At 41.2% G+C, this 21,105-nt stretch overlaps 1 protein-coding gene across 1 annotated transcript; it reads right to left on the reverse strand.

Annotated features, from left to right (window-relative positions):
* Nucleotides 1–237: 237 nt before the first annotated feature.
* On the reverse strand, nt 238–20,681 carry LOC139559597 (myosin heavy chain, fast skeletal muscle-like). The gene is made up of 40 exons (XM_071375728.1): nt 20,636–20,681; nt 20,281–20,508; nt 19,839–19,982; nt 19,446–19,602; nt 19,214–19,241; nt 18,733–18,841; nt 18,531–18,623; nt 17,586–17,646; nt 17,247–17,345; nt 16,796–16,899; nt 16,325–16,463; nt 14,273–14,391; nt 13,965–14,114; nt 13,700–13,870; nt 13,169–13,472; nt 11,873–11,937; nt 11,692–11,779; nt 11,458–11,575; nt 11,148–11,271; nt 10,219–10,355; nt 9,554–9,809; nt 9,132–9,374; nt 8,621–8,797; nt 8,377–8,522; nt 8,142–8,232; nt 7,481–7,870; nt 7,233–7,359; nt 6,104–6,222; nt 5,754–5,950; nt 5,454–5,637; nt 5,156–5,321; nt 4,271–4,395; nt 3,631–3,939; nt 3,234–3,437; nt 3,001–3,126; nt 2,682–2,852; nt 2,468–2,572; nt 2,277–2,372; nt 671–802; nt 238–356 (listed from the first exon to the last, which is right to left on the reverse strand). Exons 2-40 carry the CDS (start codon nt 20,494–20,496, stop codon nt 336–338), a joined length of 5,811 nt encoding a protein of 1,936 aa, XP_071231829.1. The 5' UTR covers nt 20,497–20,508; nt 20,636–20,681; the 3' UTR covers nt 238–335.
* Nucleotides 20,682–21,105: the final 424 nt, after the last annotated feature.

The raw sequence follows: 21,105 nt of genomic DNA on the forward strand, positions 1-21,105 counted from the left end.
GTTGTAAAAATACTCATTTTCTCATTTTAACAATTTTTTTTACGAAGTCGTTTCAAATGACATACTAAGTCGTTTGAACGAACAATCCAACGGTGTTTTGTTTTTCTTCTCCAAAGTCACAAAAGTGTAAATGTAGGCGTACATGTGTTAGCTGAGTAATGAGTCCACAGTCACAAAAGTGTAAATGTAGGCGTACATGTGTTAGCTGAGTAATGAGTCCACAGTCACAAAAGAGAGTATGTAGGCCGACACGTTTTTAATCAAAGTTAAACATTTTCACCATGAAAATCATATTTTATGCAACACGGGATAATGATGTAAGACATTGGTCTTGTTTATTCAGCAACTTCTTTGCCCTGTAAGAAGAAAGAAAATAATGGATGAGTATTAATAATGAACATGCTAAATATATGAATATCTGTACAGTTAGAAATAATGTAATGAATGAAGCATTAAATGCTCAGTGCTGAGCTTTGATTTTCAATATTGAAGTACCATCTTAGTTTGAATTAATCTATTTTTACCTGAAATGTGCTTCTTAGAGATCTTAAATACATTTTAGTGAGTGTAAAAGGTCAGTATTGACCTCTGAGAAGACTATATTATAGGTGGTGTTGTTGTGGCCATATCTGAACATGAGTCAGGTATAGGTTTAGTAGCAGCTCCGTACCTTTCCAGTGTCGCGGGTCTTGGCTCTGAGCTTGTTGACTTGAGTCTCAGCGATGTCAGCACGCTCCTCAGCCTCCTCCAGCTCATGCTGAACCTTCCTGAACTTAGACATGTGGCCGTTGGCTTGTTCCTCCTGGGTGAGGAAAAGAGAAGGAGAGTGTAAAATCAGCATTCAAAGTTTGAAGCTTCAAGTAGCAAATTAATTATTTTTTTTCTTAAAGTACTCTTTTTGTTGACATATTTAGGATAGATGATCCAGCAGAGAGAATGAGTGGTGAAATGGGGGATCAAACCACTGCCTTCAGGGCATTCAGTGTCTATCATAAGTATTCACACTCTTTGGACATCTTCACATTTTGTGTTGCAAAATCAGATTAAAATGGATTTAAATTAGTTTTTTGTCAACAATCTACAAAACATACTCTGTAAAATCAAAGTAGAAGAACAATTTAAAAAACATTTGTATTAATAAAAAATAAAACACTATATCAGGACTAGATAGGTATTCACCCACCAAGGTCAATAGATGTTATAAACATCTTTAGCTGTGTCTTTATGCGTAAATCTCTGGATTGTGCAATATTTTCATAATTCTTCAAGATCTGTCGATTTGGATGTTGATCATTGCTAGACAGACATTTTTAAGTCTCGCCATCATTTTTCAAGCAGATATAAGTCAAAATCCTTCTCGTTAGCTACCCACAGTTAATACTGAGCCACAGATAGCCAAACAGTTAAGAGCGTACGGCCAGTAATCGAAAGGTTGCTGGTTTGAAACCCCCCTAGATGACTAGGTGAGAGTCTGTCAGTGTTCCCTTGAGCAAGGCACCTAACCCTAATTGCTCTGGATGAGTGTGTCTGTTTAAAGAATGTGTTTGTTGTGAGTAGTTATATTTGTCTGTAAGCTATTTTATCTTCATTTACAGGCTGTAAAAAATGTTTTTTAGTTGAGTGTATCAACCGACGGCCTGTAGAGGTCCGGAACAATAGACTCGTTTTCTGTTTTGCTTTCGTAGCCTCTTTTAGCGACCAATATGGCTGTAAGCAGAAGCCTGGCTTTGGCGTTTCTGTTTTACTCTACAAGTCAAAGTTTATCCCCCACTCCCGTTCCACCTACACCGAAAGAAGTGGATGGCGAATGGGATGGAAATCTTCCCATTCACAGTGTGAATTTCGGCCTTGAACAACTTTAGCGACACCTGATATCACAGTTCCTCATTTCCTTTCGTTTCCTTACTAGGCCACTCTGGAACATTCACTGTCTTCTTGGTAAGAAACTCCAGTGTAGATATTGTTTAAGGTTATTGTCAGCTGAACGGTTAATTTGTCTCCCAGTGTCTGGTGAAAAGCAGACTGAATCTGTTTTTTCTCTCGGATTTTGTTTGTTTTTTTTCATCCTGAAAAACTCCCCAGTACTTGCCGATGAAAAGCATACCCGTAAAATGTTTATTCCTTTGCCATTTTTCTAACCTATCTACCAATCAGTGCTCTTCTTTGCGAGGCATTGGTTAAAGCCTAAACTAAACTGTATGGATATTAAGTTTTGTAATGTCTACAAGGAGAAAAAATAGGTTTACCAATGTATAATGACTAAGTATGTGACTCACCGCCTCCTCAGCCTGCCTCTTGTATGCCTTGACTTTCATCTGCAGCTTATCTACCAGGTCCTGAAGTCTGGCAACGTTCTTCTTATCCTCCTCGGTCTGTGGGACAAGATCAAAGAATCAATGCACCATAGTTTTAAACACAAACCTGTCTGTGTTAGTGTCAAGTTTGGGAAGAAGGTACTTTCTCTTACCTGGTAGGTGAGCTCCTTGACTCTGCGCTCATACTTGCGGACTCCCTTGACTGCATCTACACCTCTTCTCTGCTCAGCCTCCACCTCAGTCTCGAGCTCACGCACCTTTGTGAGAGAAAGTCATTACACAATGCTCCTGTGTATTTGTATGATTAAATACATTTCCAGCAATCAGTCTTTCAATCCACCTTAATCCACCCTGCTGTTAACTCACCCTGGACTCCAGTTTCTGGAGCTGCTTCTTGCCTCCCTTCATGGCCAGGTTCTCAGCCTCATCCAGGCGGTGCTGCAGGTCCTTGACTGTGACCTCCAGGTTCTTCTTCATCCTCTCCAGGTGAGAGCTGGTGTCCTGCTCCTTCTTCAGCTCCTCAGCCATCATGGCCGCCTGAAATCGTAGTTTGTTTAAATTATGCACCAATTGGCACCAATCATAATGTCCCTCTGAGATCTTTGTTGTGGTAAACCATCCCAGCTACCATTGGCCCATGGATACAAATGAAGTGAATGTAATTGAATAGATCATAAGGACTCACGTCAGTGATGGCCTTCTTGGCCTTCTCCTCTGCATTCCTGGCCTCCTGGACAATGTCTTCCACCTCTCCCTGCACCTGCACCAGGTCAGACTCCAGCTTCTTCTTGGAGTTCAGAAGGCTGGTGTTCTGGAGGAGGTAAAACCATTTTTTTGATTCTCAAGAGAACTTTCAAGTGACAAGGCAGAAATGGTATGCCTGGCTGAGTTTCATTAGAAATGGCTTTTGACCCATACCTGGGAGTGCAGCAGTCCAACACGCTCACTGGCGTCTACCAGCTCAGTCTCAGCCACTTTGCGGCCTCTCTCTGTCTGCTCCAGAGCAACTCTCAGCTCCTCGATTTCAGCCACCATCAGACCATTCCTGCGCTCCACCATGGCTGCCTGCTCCTTCATGTCATCTGCGGCACGAACAGCGTCATCAAGGTGCAATTGGGCATCCTGGGGTTCACAATGACATGGGTTCATTAGGACTTGTGGAAGTAGAGGTGATTGGGTCATTGATATAAATGCTCCTTGGTAAGAATTTCCTCAATATCTCTGCCTTTCTACACTATATTAGTCAACTCTATGTATTTCTCTGTTCTATTCATTTCTACAGATTCACAAACAAATCTCTCCCCAGTCCCTTTACCTTGAGCTGTCCCTGAACGTTCCTCAGCTGTTTCTGGGCCTCAGCGGCCTGCCTGTTGGAGTGGCTCAGCTGGACCTCCATCTCGTTCAGGTCTCCCTCCATCTTCTTCTTCACCCTCAGGGCATCATTCCTGCTCCTGACCTCAGAGTCCAGGGTGCTCTGCATGGAGTCCACCATCCTCTGGCTGTTCCTCTTGATCTGCTCCATTTCCTCGTCCTTCTCAGCCAGCTTCCTGTCCACCTCACCCTTGATCTGGTTCAGCTCCAGCTGCACACGCAGAATCTTGGATTCCTCGTGCTCCAGTGTTCCCTGGACAAAGAGAAGCAGTCAGGCAAATTGTGTTCAATACATTTGGATGTGTATAACACAAGGAATTAAATATATATGACTACAATAAACACCAATACAGGGATCGTGGGACTGTAGCTGGAGTTGCCTAGTGTACCACTTTAGTTGTAGTGTTTGTATATCGTATTTTACATTTGTGTGACTGTCCTTGTCTATCAGTGTTTTGTTACTTGTTGTGTTTTGTGTTTTGTGTGGACCCCAGGAAGAGTAGCTGATGCTTTTGCAAAAGCTCATGGGGATCCAAATGATCACATTAACACTGCTTATCCCATCAAACAGCTGTAGTTTGTACCTCAGCCTCCTCCAGAGCGGTCTGGATCTCAGACTTCTCTGTCTCCACGGTCTTCTTGGCCTTCTCCAGCTCATGGATGCTCTTGCCAGTCTCTCCGATCTGCTCAGTCAGGTCACCAATCTCCTCTGCACACAAACACAGGAGCAGTTTAGACTTGGGAGATTTTCAGTGGGTATTGCCAATACACTGAAGTTGACAGTGAATTATAATAATTATTGGGGCCGAGTTCTTTGCCATCCAGGACCTCTATACCAGCCGGTGTCAGGGAAGGCCCCAAAAAGTGTCAAAGACTCCAGCCACCCAATTCATAGACTGTTCTCTCTGCTACTTCACGGCAAGCGGTAACGATGCAGCAAGTCAGGAACAGACAGGACCCTGAACAGCTTCTACCCCCAAGCCATAAGACTGCTAAATAGTTAGTCTGGGTTACTATGTAACTATCTGTCTCTTTTTGCATTAAATCACCACGTGTTGCTGTTACTATTTGTCTATGCTGTTGCCTAGTCACTTTATGCCTAACTGTATGTACGTATCTACCTCAATTACCTCGTACCCCTGCACATCGACTCGGTACTGGTATCTGTGTATATAGACAAGTTATCGTTACTCATTGTGTATTTCTTCCTCGTGTTATTATTTCTCTATTTCCTTGTTTTCTCGCTGCATTGTTAGGAAGAGCCATAAGCACCTGTTGTTTATGAAGCATGTGACAAATACAATTTAATTTGATTCATGAATTAATCAGCACTTCATAGGGTCTTGAAAATATAATTGCCCCCACTTCTTTGGGTTGTTCAAAGGGATACCAATTATAAGTTGAAAAAATTGAAATGTTAATTACACTAGTTAAACATGAGCTCAATAAAACTGCTGTCAAATGCTCACGTTGCAGGTTCTTGTTCTCTCTCTTCAGAGTCTCCAGATGATCCAGAGCCTCCTCGTAGGAGTTCTTCATCTTGAAGAGTTCAGTGCTCATAGAGCGAACCTCCTTCTGAGCTCCTTCCAGCTCAGCCTGACCCTCCTCATACTTCTGCTTCCACTCTGCCAGAACCTGGGGAATCCATGGGATTTTTATTAGGTCTTGATGAAGAGTTTGGAATCAGAAAAATGCTACAATTATGCTACAATAGATCATGTAGCAGACAGAAAATATCACTCTAGGTTGAGGATAATTAATTTTAACCTTGTCAAAGTTCCTCTGCTTCTTGTCGAGGTTGGCGGCCATTGCGTTGGCTCTCTCAACGTCAATCATGAGGTCCTCCACCTCTCCCTGCAGCCTCTGCTTGGTCTTCTCCAGGGAGGCGCACTTGGAGTTTGTCGCCTCAATAGTCTCCTCAGCCTCCTGCAGACGCTGGGCCAGTTTCTTTCTGTTGGATGACAGAGGGTTTACAAACATTACAAATCAACGTAACATTTTTTTTGAGCCCCCTACCACTCACTATCCACACCCAATATTTGAGTTTTGCTGTTCCGTGCGACTCACTTGGACTCCTCCAGCTCTTCTGTGCGCTGGATAGCATCAGTTTCATACTTAGTCCTCCACTGAGCCACCTCACAGTTTGCCTTGGACATGCCGCGTTGCAGCTCTGCCTTGGCCTCTTGCTCCTCCTCAAACTGCTCCCTCAGGAGGTCACAGTCATGGCGGGCAGACTGGACACCGTGGGCCAGTGCGTTTTTAGCCTTTGCGAGAGAAAGAGAGAAATACAAAGACTAAGAGAGATAGTAACACAAATGACAGTGGAAGTCTCTGAGGGTGGCCTAGTCACCGTCTATATCAGGGGTGGGCAATCATTTTGTCTCGAGGGCCACATTGGGATTTCAAAATTCCCTTACCTTGACCTCCTCTTCAATCTGCCTCTTCAGCTCCTCAACCTGCTGGGTGAAGGCCTGTTTGCCTCTGGTCAGCTGAGACACCAGGGATTCCTTCTCCTCCAGCTGGCGGCCAAACTCACCTACAGTGACAAAGGGACATCTTGTTAATAGGGTCTTTGTTCTCTAAGATTGAACATGTATTTCAAGGTAACTGTCACGCCCTGGCCATAGAAAGGCTTTTATTCTCTATTTTTGTTAGGCCAGGGTGTGACTAGGGTGGGCATTCTAGTTTCCTTATTTCTATGTTTTCTGTTTCTATGTTTTGGCCGGGTATGGTTCTCAATCAGGGACAGCTGTCTATCGTTGTCTCTGATTGGGAATCATACTTAGGCAGCCTGTTTTGGGTACCTTAGTTGTGGGTAGTTGTCTGTGTTAGTGGCCTGTATAGCCCTAGTCAGCTTCATGCTCGTTTTGTTGGTTCTTGTTCTTGTTCTTGTTGGCGACATTCATAAATAAAAAGAAATGTACGCTCACCATGCTGAACCTTGGTCCTGTCATTTCCACCCTGACGGCGATCGTGACAGGAACATAGGGCAATGTTAGGTGTTAAATAGTCAGGGTTTGGTAGGTTACTTTCTAAATGTAATCTATTACAGTTACTACTTACCTGTCTAATTGTAATCAGTAACGTAACTTTTGGATTACCCAAATTCAGTAATGTAATCGGATTACTTTACGTTACTTTTGGATTACTTTCCCATTAAGAGGCATTAGAAGCAGACAAAAAGCATCCATCAAACCCATGTGGTGTGTCATCATAGTGGTCTCTGACTATTGGTCAGACTCGCTCAGGTGGAACTAACAAACTTGCGAGAAAACAAAACGAAGTCAATGTGTTTTTTGCCAAACATAATTTCTGAATTTCAAAGTAATCAAATAAGTAATAATCTAGTTTTTCAAAAGTATTAGTCATCTGAATTTTTTTTTAAATCTGATAATGTAACAAATGGCTGTAAAGAGCGATCATTACAGTTTAAGTCAGAACAGTAGAAACTATGTGGACTGGACTACATGGATACAGCCCCCAATACATGTTATTGTGTTTTACTGAAGAAAGAATTGGTTTGTTGTTCATTGTTGATGATGGTACCATTTTCTGTCAGGAGTCTGGCCCTCTGTCCACTGATGTCGTTGATCTGGCGAACATTCTCATCATTCTTAGTCTTGATCTCGCTCAGCTGGTCCTCAAGAGTACGGCACATCTTCTCCAGATTGCCCTGTTAGTGAAACATGTTCCATCATTACTTTATATATGGGACCTCTGTCAACTTCAGTTCACTTGAATGGTAATGTAGTTGACTCTCCTCAACACTGCTTGATCAAACCATCACTACTCACCTTAGCCTTGGCGATGGCCTCCATGTTGCTGGAGAGGTCATCAATCTCCATCTTGTACTCACTCTTCTCCTTCTCCAGCTTCTGCTTGACGCGCTGCAGGTTGTCGATCTGCTCCCCGAGCTCAGCCACACTGTCGGCCTGCTTCTTGCGCAGAGCGGCGGCTGTGGACTCATGCTGCAGGGTGGACTCTTCAAGATCACGACGCAGCTTCTGGAACTCAGCCTCACGCTTCTTGTTCATCTCAATCTGAACAGCAGTGGCGCCTCCGGCCTCCTCCAGCCTCTCGCTGATCTCCTCAAGTTCCCTGGAGAGATCGGCTCTCTGCTTCTCAACCTTAGCCCTGGCAGCACGCTCAGCTTCAATTTCCTCCTCCAGCTCCTCAATACGGGCCTAGAACAGGGGGCAGGAGCACGGTTGATGAATACTACAATACATAAAACAATAATAGTATACGTTTTAAAAAATGTGTTCATACAAAATCAGTTACACTAATATATTCAGTAGATGGTGTCCCATGCGGGAACCAAAACCACAACGGTAAGAAACCACATCTTCCAATCTACTGACCCACCAGCAAAAAATGTCTGCTACCAGAATATTTTTTGGGGAAATGTTTCAGGTGTGTCGTTTCCTGTGCTGGAGCTGAGGTCCTGTACTGTACCTGGAGTTCCTTGATCTTCTTCTGTAGCTGAGCTCCCAGAGACTGCTCATCCTCAATCTTACTGAGGAGCTGGGATGTCTCAAACTCCTTCCTAAGAAACACAAACACGTCGATTGCAAAGTTGGTTTCGGTTCGATAGAGTAAAGAGAGAGTATCATGTAAATGCTAATTCATAATTACAAGAATTAGTCAAGAACAACCATTATTGTCAATATGGCAGGTATTGTTTGTTTACTTCTTGATTTTCTCATCAGACTGCTGCTTGTCATTCTCCAGGTCCATTATGGACTCCTGGGCCAGTTTCAGATCTCCCTCCAGCTTTCTCTTGGCTCTCTCAAGGTCCATACGGACCTTCTTCTCTTGCTCCAGAGAACCCTCAAGCTACAACATAAAAATAGACATGTATTGTTCAAATCTAAACAACTGAAGATAATAACATCTTACATACTATCAAGGCCAAAATGTCAAACTCCACTCACGTCGTCCACTTGCTGTTCCAGCTTGGTCTTGGCCTTGGTCAGAGTGTTGACTTTGTCCTCCTCTGACTGCAGGTCGTCCAGTGTCTGCTGGTGGGCCTCTTGGAGGGCTTTCTTCTCCTTGGTCAGCTTGGCAACACTCTCATCCAAAGACGCCATCTCCTCTGTCAGGTTTTTAACCTGAAAACGGCCACAACAAAATGTGTCTTTGTTCACTTCACCACAAAGGGGAGATTTAGTTTCATATGTATTGCATTCATTTAATTCAGATTAGAAATGTGTCAACAAGTACTGTTCTATAGATTCAACACTAGGTGGTAGTGTACTCCATGCCAGTGTACTGAATGGAAGTCATAAACAAGTAGGAGCAGAACATGCAATGAATGTGGGGAGTACCACTATTTGTGTCTTAATTTTTCCTGCACCCACAATACATCTGGAATTCTATTTCTGTTGAACTATGTTTTGAGTTGATTATGGTTTTGGTTTGACTGTCTATTGTAAGACACAAGACCTTGTTTTCAGTGGCGTGCTTCTCCTTCTCCACTTTGGCCAGGGTGAGCTCCAGGTCATCAATGTCCTTCTTCAGCTCAGAACACTCATCCTCCAGCTTCCTCTTCTTGGCAGTCAACTCAGCATTCATCTCCTCCTCATCCTCCAGCCTCTCTGTCGTCTCTTTGAGTTTGGCCTCCAGCTGGATCTTGCTCTTGATGAGCCCCTCACACCTTTCCTCAGAATCGTTCAGATTCTCTGATTCCTGATTTCAGAACAGGAGAAAAATCATCCTCCTCACTCTGTTTATCAAAATATAGATTTGATTTCGTCAAAAAAGTCTAAACAAATCAATATAAATAATTAAAGAATAATTAAATGTGTGCTCGTTTGTGTATTCATGTGTATGAAAATATGATCTTATGAGGATCATTTCTCACTCACAGATGCAACTTGGAGTGCCAGGTCGTTCTTCTCTTGCAGCATGGACACCATCTTCTCCTCCAACTCCTTCTTCTTGGCCAGAGCCTTGGCCAGGTCTGTCTTCATCTTGTCGAAGTTCTCCTTCATGTTGGCCAGCTCCTTCTCAGTCTCAGCGCTCTTCAGCAGGGGCTTGATCTTGAAGTACACCTTCATCCATGGCCAGGTTTTCACATTCATGAATGAACGGATGTTGTACTGGACGGTGAAGATGGCATCTCTGGTCGACAGAGAGGATAGAGTGGCATGGTGAGTGACATGCTTAAAGCTACATTCTGGGATTTGAAGAATAACCCCCCGCCCCTCCAACACTTTGTGTATACAGCTGAGGAACAGAGCTAAGGAAATGGAACAACTCTTAAAATCATAGACAGAGTTCTAGATGCAACGACTGACAGGTCATGCTTAAATCAGGAGGCATTTTATGTTATTTAATAATGAATGGGTAAATATCACCAATATAAATTACAACTGAACAGCTTTGCCAAATCCCAAACTGCAGCACTAATAGAGCATTATAAGACCTACTTTCTCATTCTGATCAACTGTAAAAAACAGCATTTACAGTATGTGATCATAATGCATTACATACAGCAGGTCCACAGAAAGCTTTGTCTACTCTTCCTCACCTCCTCTCCATCATCTTGGTGAACTCTTTTCTCATGAGGAATCCACGGCTGAGAGCCTGGACCATGCCGACCAGAACGGCCAGCTTATCATCTCTCATCTCCTCCAGGACACCCAGCAGACCGGCTTTGAAGAACACCTGAGACACAGGTAAACATGGCCATTAGAACCACAGTCAGATGGTGACAGATAGAAAGGGTTGGATCAAAACAGGGGAACAACACCTCTAGATTCATTTGAACATAAACAATGCAATGCTAACAAACAAACCATGGGATAGCTTGTTTAAAAGTTGTAAGTTCTTGCAGAGTTGTAGATGAATAATGTACACAGATACAGATAACTGAAGCCATACCACTCTAACTCAATGCACATGATAATGAGTTGAGTTTATATACTTGTATGAATTTGAAGAAAACAATTGTTCAATGTTTTTCCACCTTTTTCATAAGTTTAAAGGTCAATCATCAGTTGAAGCATTAACAAAGATTCCTCCCTGCCCCTTTTTCAGTAAAAAAGAGAAGGATGGGGCTGGAGATATGTAACCACTCTCAAATAGACATGGTATGGATGCAAGGACTGACCATCCATGCTATTACATGATAGGTTGAACCATGTTTTGAGGCTATACAGTGTTAGTTTACATTTACTTAGTTTACAAACCATTGGAGTAAAACAAGCATATACTTTGGGTTCTACAGTTGAACTAAGCTCATGAGGCATTAATAAGTTATATTCTTCCAGAATCAATGGGTACAAATCATTAATGTATCATTCAAAAAATGGATGCAACTGCAGATTGACCCTTTAAATGAAGAAGAAGGAATGAAAGGATGGATAAACCAACTGGACAGATGTTGAATGGTTCATGTTTAAATCATCATTGAAGTTGTGTTTGGATGTCAGCTTTTGCTGGGGGTATTTGACTGACCTTGGTGTGTCCAAACTTGTAATCGTCGTGATTTATATCAATGGACCCAAGCAGCTTCTCAGAAGCCTTCTTGTTGTCCATGAACTGGCCCTCGGGGATGACACTGGCATTCAGTACTTTGTACCTGAATGAGGAGACATTGTTATCATATTTCAAGTTGTAATGGGTTGGTTATATTACATAAAAGCTAAGCCTATTCTGATGCTGGGATTGCCCTTGGAGAATTGTGTGTGTGTGTGTGTGTGTGCTGTGTGTGTGTGTGTGTGTGTGTTGTGTGTTGTGTGTGCATTTGTGTTTTGTGTGAGTGTACCTCTGCTTGAAGTCAGCATAGATGATTCTGCTGGGGAAGCCCTTTCTGCAGATCCTTATCCCCTCCAAAACACCATTACACCTGAGCTGGTGGATAACCAGGAAGTTCTCCATCAGACCTGGAAAAACAAACCAAGTCTCTTTAATACTTATTAACAGATTAAAGGATTGGGCTTGTTAAGGTTACTCATACTCTATAGATAAGATGTAATATTCAAGTCAATATTTCTTGTACCTGGAGTCTTTGACTCGTTGGGGATCAGGCAGCGCACAAAGTGAGGATGAGTGCTCCTCAAGTTGGTCATCAGCTTTTGTAAGTTCTCCTGGAAGAGGGTTACAAACCATTTTCTCAGAAATCATTTATGATAATCAATGCACCTTTTGGAGGACTGAATATAGACATTTCAATAGCTCACCCTGAACTGGGAGGACACAGTCTGCATGGAACCACCCTTCTTCTTGCCTCCTTTCTTGGTTGTATCTGTTCAAATGTGGATAAGTTAAAGATCATTAGAAATGAGATAATCAAATGCAAATGCTGCCAATGAGATTGTGCAAAATAACACCTATTGAATAAGTAAATTATCCCAGTAAAAAACCCTGATAAATTGCGATACATTCAAAGAATTTAAAGCATTGGTCACCAACAGGTCGATCGGGATTTTGAACCGTTTCATGTCTGAAGGCTGAGAGCAAATCAACTGCACGTATAGGCCTACCGCTGGCCAATCAGATAGCTCAGAGCACCATCCCTGTACAGTTTCCTCGAGCCATAGATTGTAAAAAGAAGAATCGGAAGCACAACAAAGTTGCTACTTTGAGATGTAAAAACGATTGAAACCATGACTAGAGAGAGACTCAACGAATACAGCAGAGAGATGCTGTTTTAATGAGTTAGTTCATGTTTAAGTTGTTATTCAAACACGTTGTGTAACACTTTTATGAGACATAAAATGTTAACTCTCCCTACTTCCACTCTAGCTACAACCAGCACTGCAGCTGTAATGAATGAGAAGAGCAAAGTGTTCTGATACGCTTGTGTCTTATTTAATATCGAGGAATATTTCACTATTTCTCTGATCACAGCAGTAACAACATGAATTGGTGCATGAGGCAGAAATAATGCAGTGCGACTTGAGTTTCACCATCAGCTGGAAGACTGGGTCCCCTTTTCTCTTTAAGGAGGGAGGGAGAGCGGAGGGACAGTGAGTCGGGGGAGAGGCAGCATCACCTCTGCTCCCTCCCTCCCCTCAGACTGACTATCAGATGCAGGCCGACAGTCCAGTAAAAATAAAGGAAACTATTATGCTCACTCAGCTGTGGATCACAAGTAATACGACAAATGATCTATTACCAGTGTGATCATATACCCATTTTCTTTCTATATATATATATAATTTCAAAATGGTCTGAGAAGAATCACATTGGCAGGGCCATTCCAGTATAACCTATATACAGTGATACTATATTGGGCCTATAGCCTACTGAACAAACCTCATTGCTACAGAACTGTTTTTAATTGGTGAATGTTGCATAGGCTTGTGTTTTCCAAGTCATGTTAAAAAACATCTCAGCAGGATATCTTGGCCTGCATTTTGACTCAGAAAGTGATCTTGACTCTGAAAAGGTTGGTGGCCACTGCTCTAAAGACAATGTGGGTCGGAGTTGTAACTATCGCTTAATTGAATCTTTTGACTTGATGCTGGTCTTACCCTCAGGTGGTGCAGCGGGATACAGTGCAGCCAACAGTTTGACTGAGGACTTCCCGTACATCTGAATAACTGAGTCGTTCAGGGGGTCCTTGTTCTTCTCCAGCCAGCCAGTGATGTTGTAGTCCACAGTGCCGGCGTAGTGCACCAGGGAGAAGTGGGCCTCTGCCTTGCCTTTGGCAGGCTTGGGCTTCTCATATGCCTTGGTTTTGCCAAGATGCTGGTCGTTCAGCTTGTTCTTGAAGGTAGTGTCTGAAGCCTTGGGGAACATGCACTCCTCTTCAAGGATGGAGAAGATGCCCAATGGCTTTACAAAAAGAGATGTATATCAAATTAGTGATTTTACATTTAGGATCACATTTATTCCTTTAGCAAACATCATTTTATAGGATTATATTCATTTAGGGGGACATGATAGGAAACTTATTGAGTTCTCAACAGTCAGATATGTTGTACTATTATTCTAATATCTATCAATGTGCTCCCTATGAGCTTTGCTGTTGCATCCCATTATAATTCTTACAGACAACTGACCTTCTCAATAAGCTCAATGCAGGCAGCCAAGTCCATGCCGAAGTCAATGAAGGCCCAGACGATTCCTTCCTTCTTGTACTCCTCTTGTTCCAGGACGAACATGGTGTGGTTGAAAAACTGTTGCAGTTTCTCATTGGTGAAGTTGATGCACAGCTGCTCCATGCTGTTGTACTGTTGATGGAATTTCAGAAGGGATCATTTCATCATACACGGCTGTAATCCTTCTCAATCACAACTAATTGTCTTGTTCTGGTCTCAGACTCACATCAAAGATCTCAAATCCGGCAATATCGAGCACACCGATATAGAACTGCCTTGGATTCTTGGTGTCCAACATCTCATTGATACGGATGACCATCCACAAGAACATCCTCTCGTAGATGGACTTGGCCAAAGCCATGACTGCATTATAAACCTGCAAAGATAATACCTCAAATTAATACATGAGATACTGACCATGTCCAGTGATAAGGTTGGGAAAAACAACATAAGTATTTTTAAAAAGCAATGCAATTGTCCCTCAAATAATTCAGATAGTAAGAAAATGTCTGATGCTGTGTTTAACCGCCCTACCTGAGGCACAGTCTGTCCCTTGGTCACGTACTCGTTGCCGACCTTCACTCTGGGGTAGCACAGACACTTCAGCAACTCAGCTGAGTTCAGGCCCAGCAGGTAGCCGATTTTATCAGCCACTGGAGAGAGAACCAACAACGGATCGCTTGATTCTGATGTCTTTTATAGGTTAAGTTTTCATTTTCACCCACATCCATTATTCAAATCATTTCTGGAGGTTGGAATTTGGTTCCAAATGTATTTCCTGCCTGACTTTCATGTGGCACCGCCTGTCTTGGTCGTTTCCCTGTAAAAGGACCAATGAGCACCAACATGGGAAGTTCATAAGAGCATGTCAAATTGGGTGTCAAATGAAAGCTAAGAGTCTATATTTTTCTATATATATATATATATGTTTTACCATTTGCCATCCTGAAAATGAGGAATAAGCAAACGCTTTGATTTCTGGTCAAACAGATGGACAAGTTGTCTTATAAAACAGCTGGAAGGAAAAGTCTTAAAAGGTATTAGAAATACAACTAATATCAACACTTAGATTTTGTTTTGGAGAAATGTTTCTGCCTTCTGTAAGTTTCAAAAACATTGTCTTGTGCTTTAAAATTCTGTTACCTCATGAGGAGGGAGAACAATTAAACATTACAGAATTAACAAGTAAAAGTAGACCTACCAATTAGTTCGTGTTTTTACTCATATCAATTTTGTTCATGAATTATTAATCAGTAACAGAATTCCTTGAACGAAATTGAATTGGCTACAATGGGAAATCATAGTAGTCATAAACCACAGTTCGGTTCACAATTTTGTACAGTACAGTAGTGTATAGTACAGTACAGTAGTATATAGTTCAGTACAGTAGTGTATAGTTCAGTACAGTAGTGTATAGTTCAGTACAGTAGTGTATAGTACAGTACAGTAGTGTATAGTTCAGTACAGTAGTGTATAGTTCAGTACAGTAGTGTATAGTTCAGTACAGTAGTGTATAGTACAGTACAGTAGTATATAGTACAGTACAGTAGTGTATAGTTCAGTACAGTAGTGTATAGTTCAGTACAGTAGTGTATAGTTCAGTACAGTAGTGTATAGTACAGTACAGTAGTGTATAGTACAGTACAGTAGTGTATAGTTCAGTACAGTAGTATATAGTACAGTACAGTAGTGTATAGTACAGTACAGTAGTCTATAGTTCAGTACACTACAAAGTTGAAAACACAAGTTGAGTACTCTATAATGTACTGTATTGTACTATACTGTATTGTATTGAACTATACTCTACTCTACTGTACTGAACTCTACTCTACTGTACTATAATGTGCTGTACTGTGATGTCCAAAGTTATTATGTTCCCCTAACCCGACCACCTCTCCCCTAATTGGAGTAAACTAATGGACTCAGGCTTCTTATTCCAGCTTATACATACTATATACATTTCATGGATATTTTACAATACTTATCTTTTGTTTGTTTTTAGTCCCATCCTTTAGCTTCCCCCCCATCTATCTCTGAACACCATCCAGTTTCTATTTGACATATATTTTCAACTGTGCTGTGATGCGTCACAAAAATACTGAACCTTTCTATTCTCAGAGTTTCTAAATATTGTAAATTAAAGATAATTTTTTTTGCTAAGAGGATTATTATATTATTGATTTACTATGACTTTTCAAATCACCCAGCAGTGTTATTTGCAGACATCGTTGAATCTTAATTCAGAGCAGATATTTAAGAGTGTTTTTGCAAAAAGTGGGCACAGATAAAACTGAGGGAGATTTTAACTAAATTCTTGCTACCAAACTTTGCATCTGCACAGTTCTTCCTGTAAATGTGTTTTTGTTTGATGTTCAGTGTGAATTGTTGAAAGTGTTCATTGTACATAGAGTTTCATGGTTTGTTAAACTGTAAAATGTATGATTTTTGTTTGTCATACATTTTAAATGAAAATCTCAACACAATTCTGTTAACGTGGAATTAACTTCTTACGTGTTGTATTTCTGCGTTGGGGACTGGGAAAGGGACTAATGCTTTCCATATCTTACGTCTATGAGTGGGACTCACCCTCTGTTCCATCTGACTCGGCCTGCTCCTCACGCTGCTTCTGCTTGAATTTCAAGTTGCCATGGTGCATTACAGCTCCTGTCAGCTTGTAGATGGCCATTTTCTCATCGTTAGAGAAGCCCAGGATTGTAATTGCATCCTGGTATTAAAGAGGAAGTACAACAGTGAAGAACTGAACAGTAGTTTACTCAGTTACAGTACACTACCGTTCTGTGTTCAGTCCAGAACAATGGATAGAATTAACTGGCTTCTCTGTTCCACATGATTGCTCTTGGCCAACACACTAGTATATGACAGCATTGGTCAACACACTAGTATATGACAGCATTGGCCAACACACTAGTATATGACAGCATTGGCCAACACACTAGTATATGACAGCATTGGCCAACACACTAGTATATGGTATACTAGTATAATGGTCCTACCCAATCCATATCTAGAGTTTGGTTCAAACTTTGTATCACTCACATCGGTGGCATCCAGCTCGACCTTGTCGTCGATGCTGGCCACACTGATCTGACCCTGGCTGATCATGGGGAAGTCGTAAGGGTTGGTGGTGATGAGCGTCATTTCTGTGGACAACGGAGAATGGCTTGTCAGTTAAATCTCTTAGAATTCTGCTGTCCTACCTTTACAGTATCTCTCCCTCCTTTACTCAATAGATGGACTCAAGGATACATGCAGTATATAATACAGAGCTTCAAAAGGAGGGGACTGAGGCTCCTGGACTAGTGCATCACAGTGCGTTACTTGATCTTTCCCATGAAAGACCTTGAAAGACCTGACCCATGTTTAGATGCCTTTCTTACCTTGGATGTACTGATTATAATAATATTACCAGTGTGGACTAGGAAACATTTTAATAAGTTCCACAGATGGAGGTGTGAATCATTTCACCTGAACCTGTACTTTGCCTTACCAACTAGCTCAGGTTTGTGGTTGGTCATCATCTGGTAGAAGATATGGTAGCCTCGCTCAGCGGGCAGCTGGAAGGCCACTCTGGACTTCTCTAGCAGGTCTGAGAGAGAGAGAGGAGAGAGAGAGAGAGAGAGAGAGAGAGAGAGAGAGAGAGAGAGAGAGAGAGAGAGAGAGAGAGAGAGAGAGAGAGAGAGAGAGAGAGAGAGAGAGAGAGAGAGAGAGAGAGAGAGAGAGAGAGAGAGAGAGAACATAAGATAACATTACATTTGATGATTCAATCTCCAACAAATATTCTGTTTGATTTAAGGAAAGCATTTAGAAACACGGAAAACCAACTCACAGGTCTCAATATCAGCTTTAGCCAGTTTACCACCTTGGAAGTGAATCCTGATGAATTTACCCTGTAGTACAGCATGGGGGATAGAAAAAGGTCAACTCAATACATCTAGCATTTTACTTTGATAAACCCCTTGAAAAGTTACAGTTTGTTGAACATCTATTGACAAAACTATAGAGCACCACAGTATCAGTCATAATACCCATAAAACCTAGCGGTCAAATAGGGAAATTGTTCCAAATGTTTTTACACCATTCATTTCCCCAATAGTGGATTTTAGCGTGTAGTTAGCGTGTCGTTTTGATAACCATGTAAATCTATCTAAGACAAGGTGACTTTTAGCTAAATATATTTGCCTGTATTTTCCCACAACAAATTAAATGTTAATATACTGCTAATGTTCATAAAGAACTACAAATGCCATGATGATCTGGACGAGACTGCCTAATTTAGGCAAAGGTCAGAATCTCTGGATAAACTATCTACTGTTAGCTAAATTTATTAATGAATAAATTGGCTACATTTATTTAAATGGTACATTCTGTCTTGTATAAGTTATAAATTGACACAATAGTTGTTAGCAAAGGTGTCAGCTAGAGATGACCAGCAGGAGCTTGCAGGGATTTGTAGTTGTTCATGATGTCTACTTTGATGCTAATTAGCATTTTGAAATCTGAGAGTAGATAGAGACAAATATATTGATTAATGTCACCTTTTCTGATTTACATGGTTATAAAAACTTCACACCTGGGTAAGCCTACACGGAACACAAACCTTATTTTAACTGTTGCTAAAATCCCCGATGGGAGAAATAAATGGTGGAAAAACGATTGGAAGCATTTCCCTGTTTGACCGCTAGGTTTTATGGGTATTATGGCACCTATAGGGAACTATTAAAATATTTTTTCCAATTGAAAGTCACTTCCACAGTATGCCCTTCATACTTACAAAGCGCGATGAGTTGTCGTTCCTCACTGTCTTGGCATTACCGTAAGACTCCAGCAGAGGGTTAGCTGCAATGATCTGATCCTCAAGAGACCCCTGATTGAGACAAACACAAGTTGCTCAGAAACTATCAAACACTTTTCTTAAAACAGGATTCACCGCTTGAAAGAAAGTTTACACAGAACACCAAACTGAAATGTGTTACCTTCATTTTGCTGGGGTCTACTTCTTTCTTGACACCAGAAACTGCAATGGTGGCAAAGTACTGGATGACACGCTTGGTATTGACAGTCTTTCCTGCACCGGATTCTCCGCTGGTTTATATAACAGAGAAAGATGGGTTTAGTCACATGTTTGAGTGTCAGATTGGCTTTCACTAAGAAATAGCTTTGAAAAATACACTGCCGACACGTTTTCTAACATAAGTAAATAATTAATAAATATTCCCACTTATCGAGTCATTGTTACGCATAGCCTAATCCATTCATAATATCATGTATTTTATAACACCCAGTCATTACCACAGAGAGCCTAATCCGTTCATAATGTCATATATTTTATAACACCCAGTCATTACCACAGAGAGCCTAATCCATTCATAATGTCATATATTTTATAACACCCAAGCCACACGACATATCAGAATAGAAACACTTAATCAAGTGAAATGATAGAAAACAACTTACGTAATCAGGACGGACTGGTTCTCCTTATCTGGAACCAAAAAACATGTTGCTTATTATAATCCATCAACATTAGGAGTACATCATTGTATTCATAAGCATCATCATGAATTTCATTTTGGAATATTTTCCATTCAAGGATAGTGAAATGAGAGTTTCCCAGCAGACTGTTCTAACTTAGACTAGAAGACAGTAGATTCCATCCATCCATCCATATCTCCATGAGAGCTCGTACCAATCATCATGAACTGGAAGGCGTTGTCAGAGACGGAGAAGATATGGGGTGGAGCCTCCATCCTCTTCTTCCCTCTGTAGGCGTTGACAACGACTTCGTCGTACACGGGGAGCCACTTGTAGGGGTTCACCGTGGCACAGAAGAGCCCAGAGTAGGTCTGGATGAAAGCGATCCAATTAGGCGATTAGCAAAGTCAGATTGACTTTTACCTATATTTATGTGAGGATGTGGGTGTACTATGGTATACTAATGTGGGTCTACTGTATTGGTATGTTTTGGTTTCTACTGTTCCTTTATGTGTAGTACTGTATGTGTGTATTTCTCATGTTCATGCATGTGGGAACTTCTTATGTTAATTTACAGTATGTGTGTATGTTTATGCAGGTTTCTTACATAGATCATCCATGCTGCATAACGCTCTTTGAGGTTATACAACACAGAGGCTTCATTCAGGTAGGTCATCATGGCCATGTCCTCAATCTTGTCGTACTTCGGGGGGTTCATCTGGTAGATGTCTGCTTCTTTGAACTCTTTATCCTGAAACAGTCAGGAAACTAGATTACACACGGATCAAACTGGACATTACTCAATGCTTTTTGCTGATTAAAATACCCACATTTAATCAAACTACTTTGTTATCACCCACTGAAAAATACATGGACATTTTTAAATAGCAGCAATAAAAATGGTTTGTTTGAAGGTTAAATTCTGCTTAAAAAAGAACAAATAAATGCTTCTTAATCTATTTTTTGTTACTGATTTCATATTATCTTTTGGCATGTTTTTGACAATTTTGATAATTTTTTAACTTCAATACTTTTCAGATCAGACTCACCACTTTGGTGCCGTCAGCATTTGTGACTTTGACAGTACACTTTCCCTCTGTCCTGCCAGTGATCAAACCCTTAAGGTACAGCTCCTTGACATCTGTCACATAGCAGGCGTTCTTTGAATCAAACGGCATGGCTTGTGCCTCCATCCTCTCCCTCTCGGGTTTACGAAGGTACAAGGCAGCCTTGCCGTAGATCTGCATCTCCGCGTCCGTACTCATGGTGACGGATCACTAGGAAAGAGATGAAACAAGAAACATGATTGACTCTGTGGTGCTTCCTCCACAGTCGACAGAGTGAGCGGTATCTCACACAGCATTTAAAAATAAACTTTTTATGTGAAGACAAACCATGTCTCACCTTCTTTTTCCCCTCCTACAGTTGAATTTGTACGTCTTGGAGGATCCTGTGAAACATTAGGGTGTTGTGAATACGCACAAGTCTGAAACCTTGTAATTTAGCCCCTGAAGGGTAAGAAACATTTTGAATGGCATCATTCAACTCCATCATTACAGCCATGTCCAATTCAGCTACAGGTCAACTGGTAACTTTCATTTTCCTACTTTACTGTGCATTCTGTCAAGTAGCCCTGACAATCCAGTTATATTCTAGACCACCACCTGAATTTACAAACAAATGCAGGTACAGCACTTTTGACCTTGAATGAAAGTGACAGATTTTAAGCAAAACACATTTAAAGTAAAATGTTACAAATTACATTTTAAATCAATGTCGATTGCATATTGTGAAATCTTATAAAACATGAAACACTTTTTTTTAAATTATGAACTCAAACAGTGCAGTTAGTTACCGCCTCAGATGCTGAGCGC

This window comes from Salvelinus alpinus, chromosome 30, assembly GCF_045679555.1.
Source record: "Salvelinus alpinus chromosome 30, SLU_Salpinus.1, whole genome shotgun sequence".
In the NCBI taxonomy this organism is placed as follows: Eukaryota; Metazoa; Chordata; class Actinopteri; order Salmoniformes; family Salmonidae; genus Salvelinus; species Salvelinus alpinus.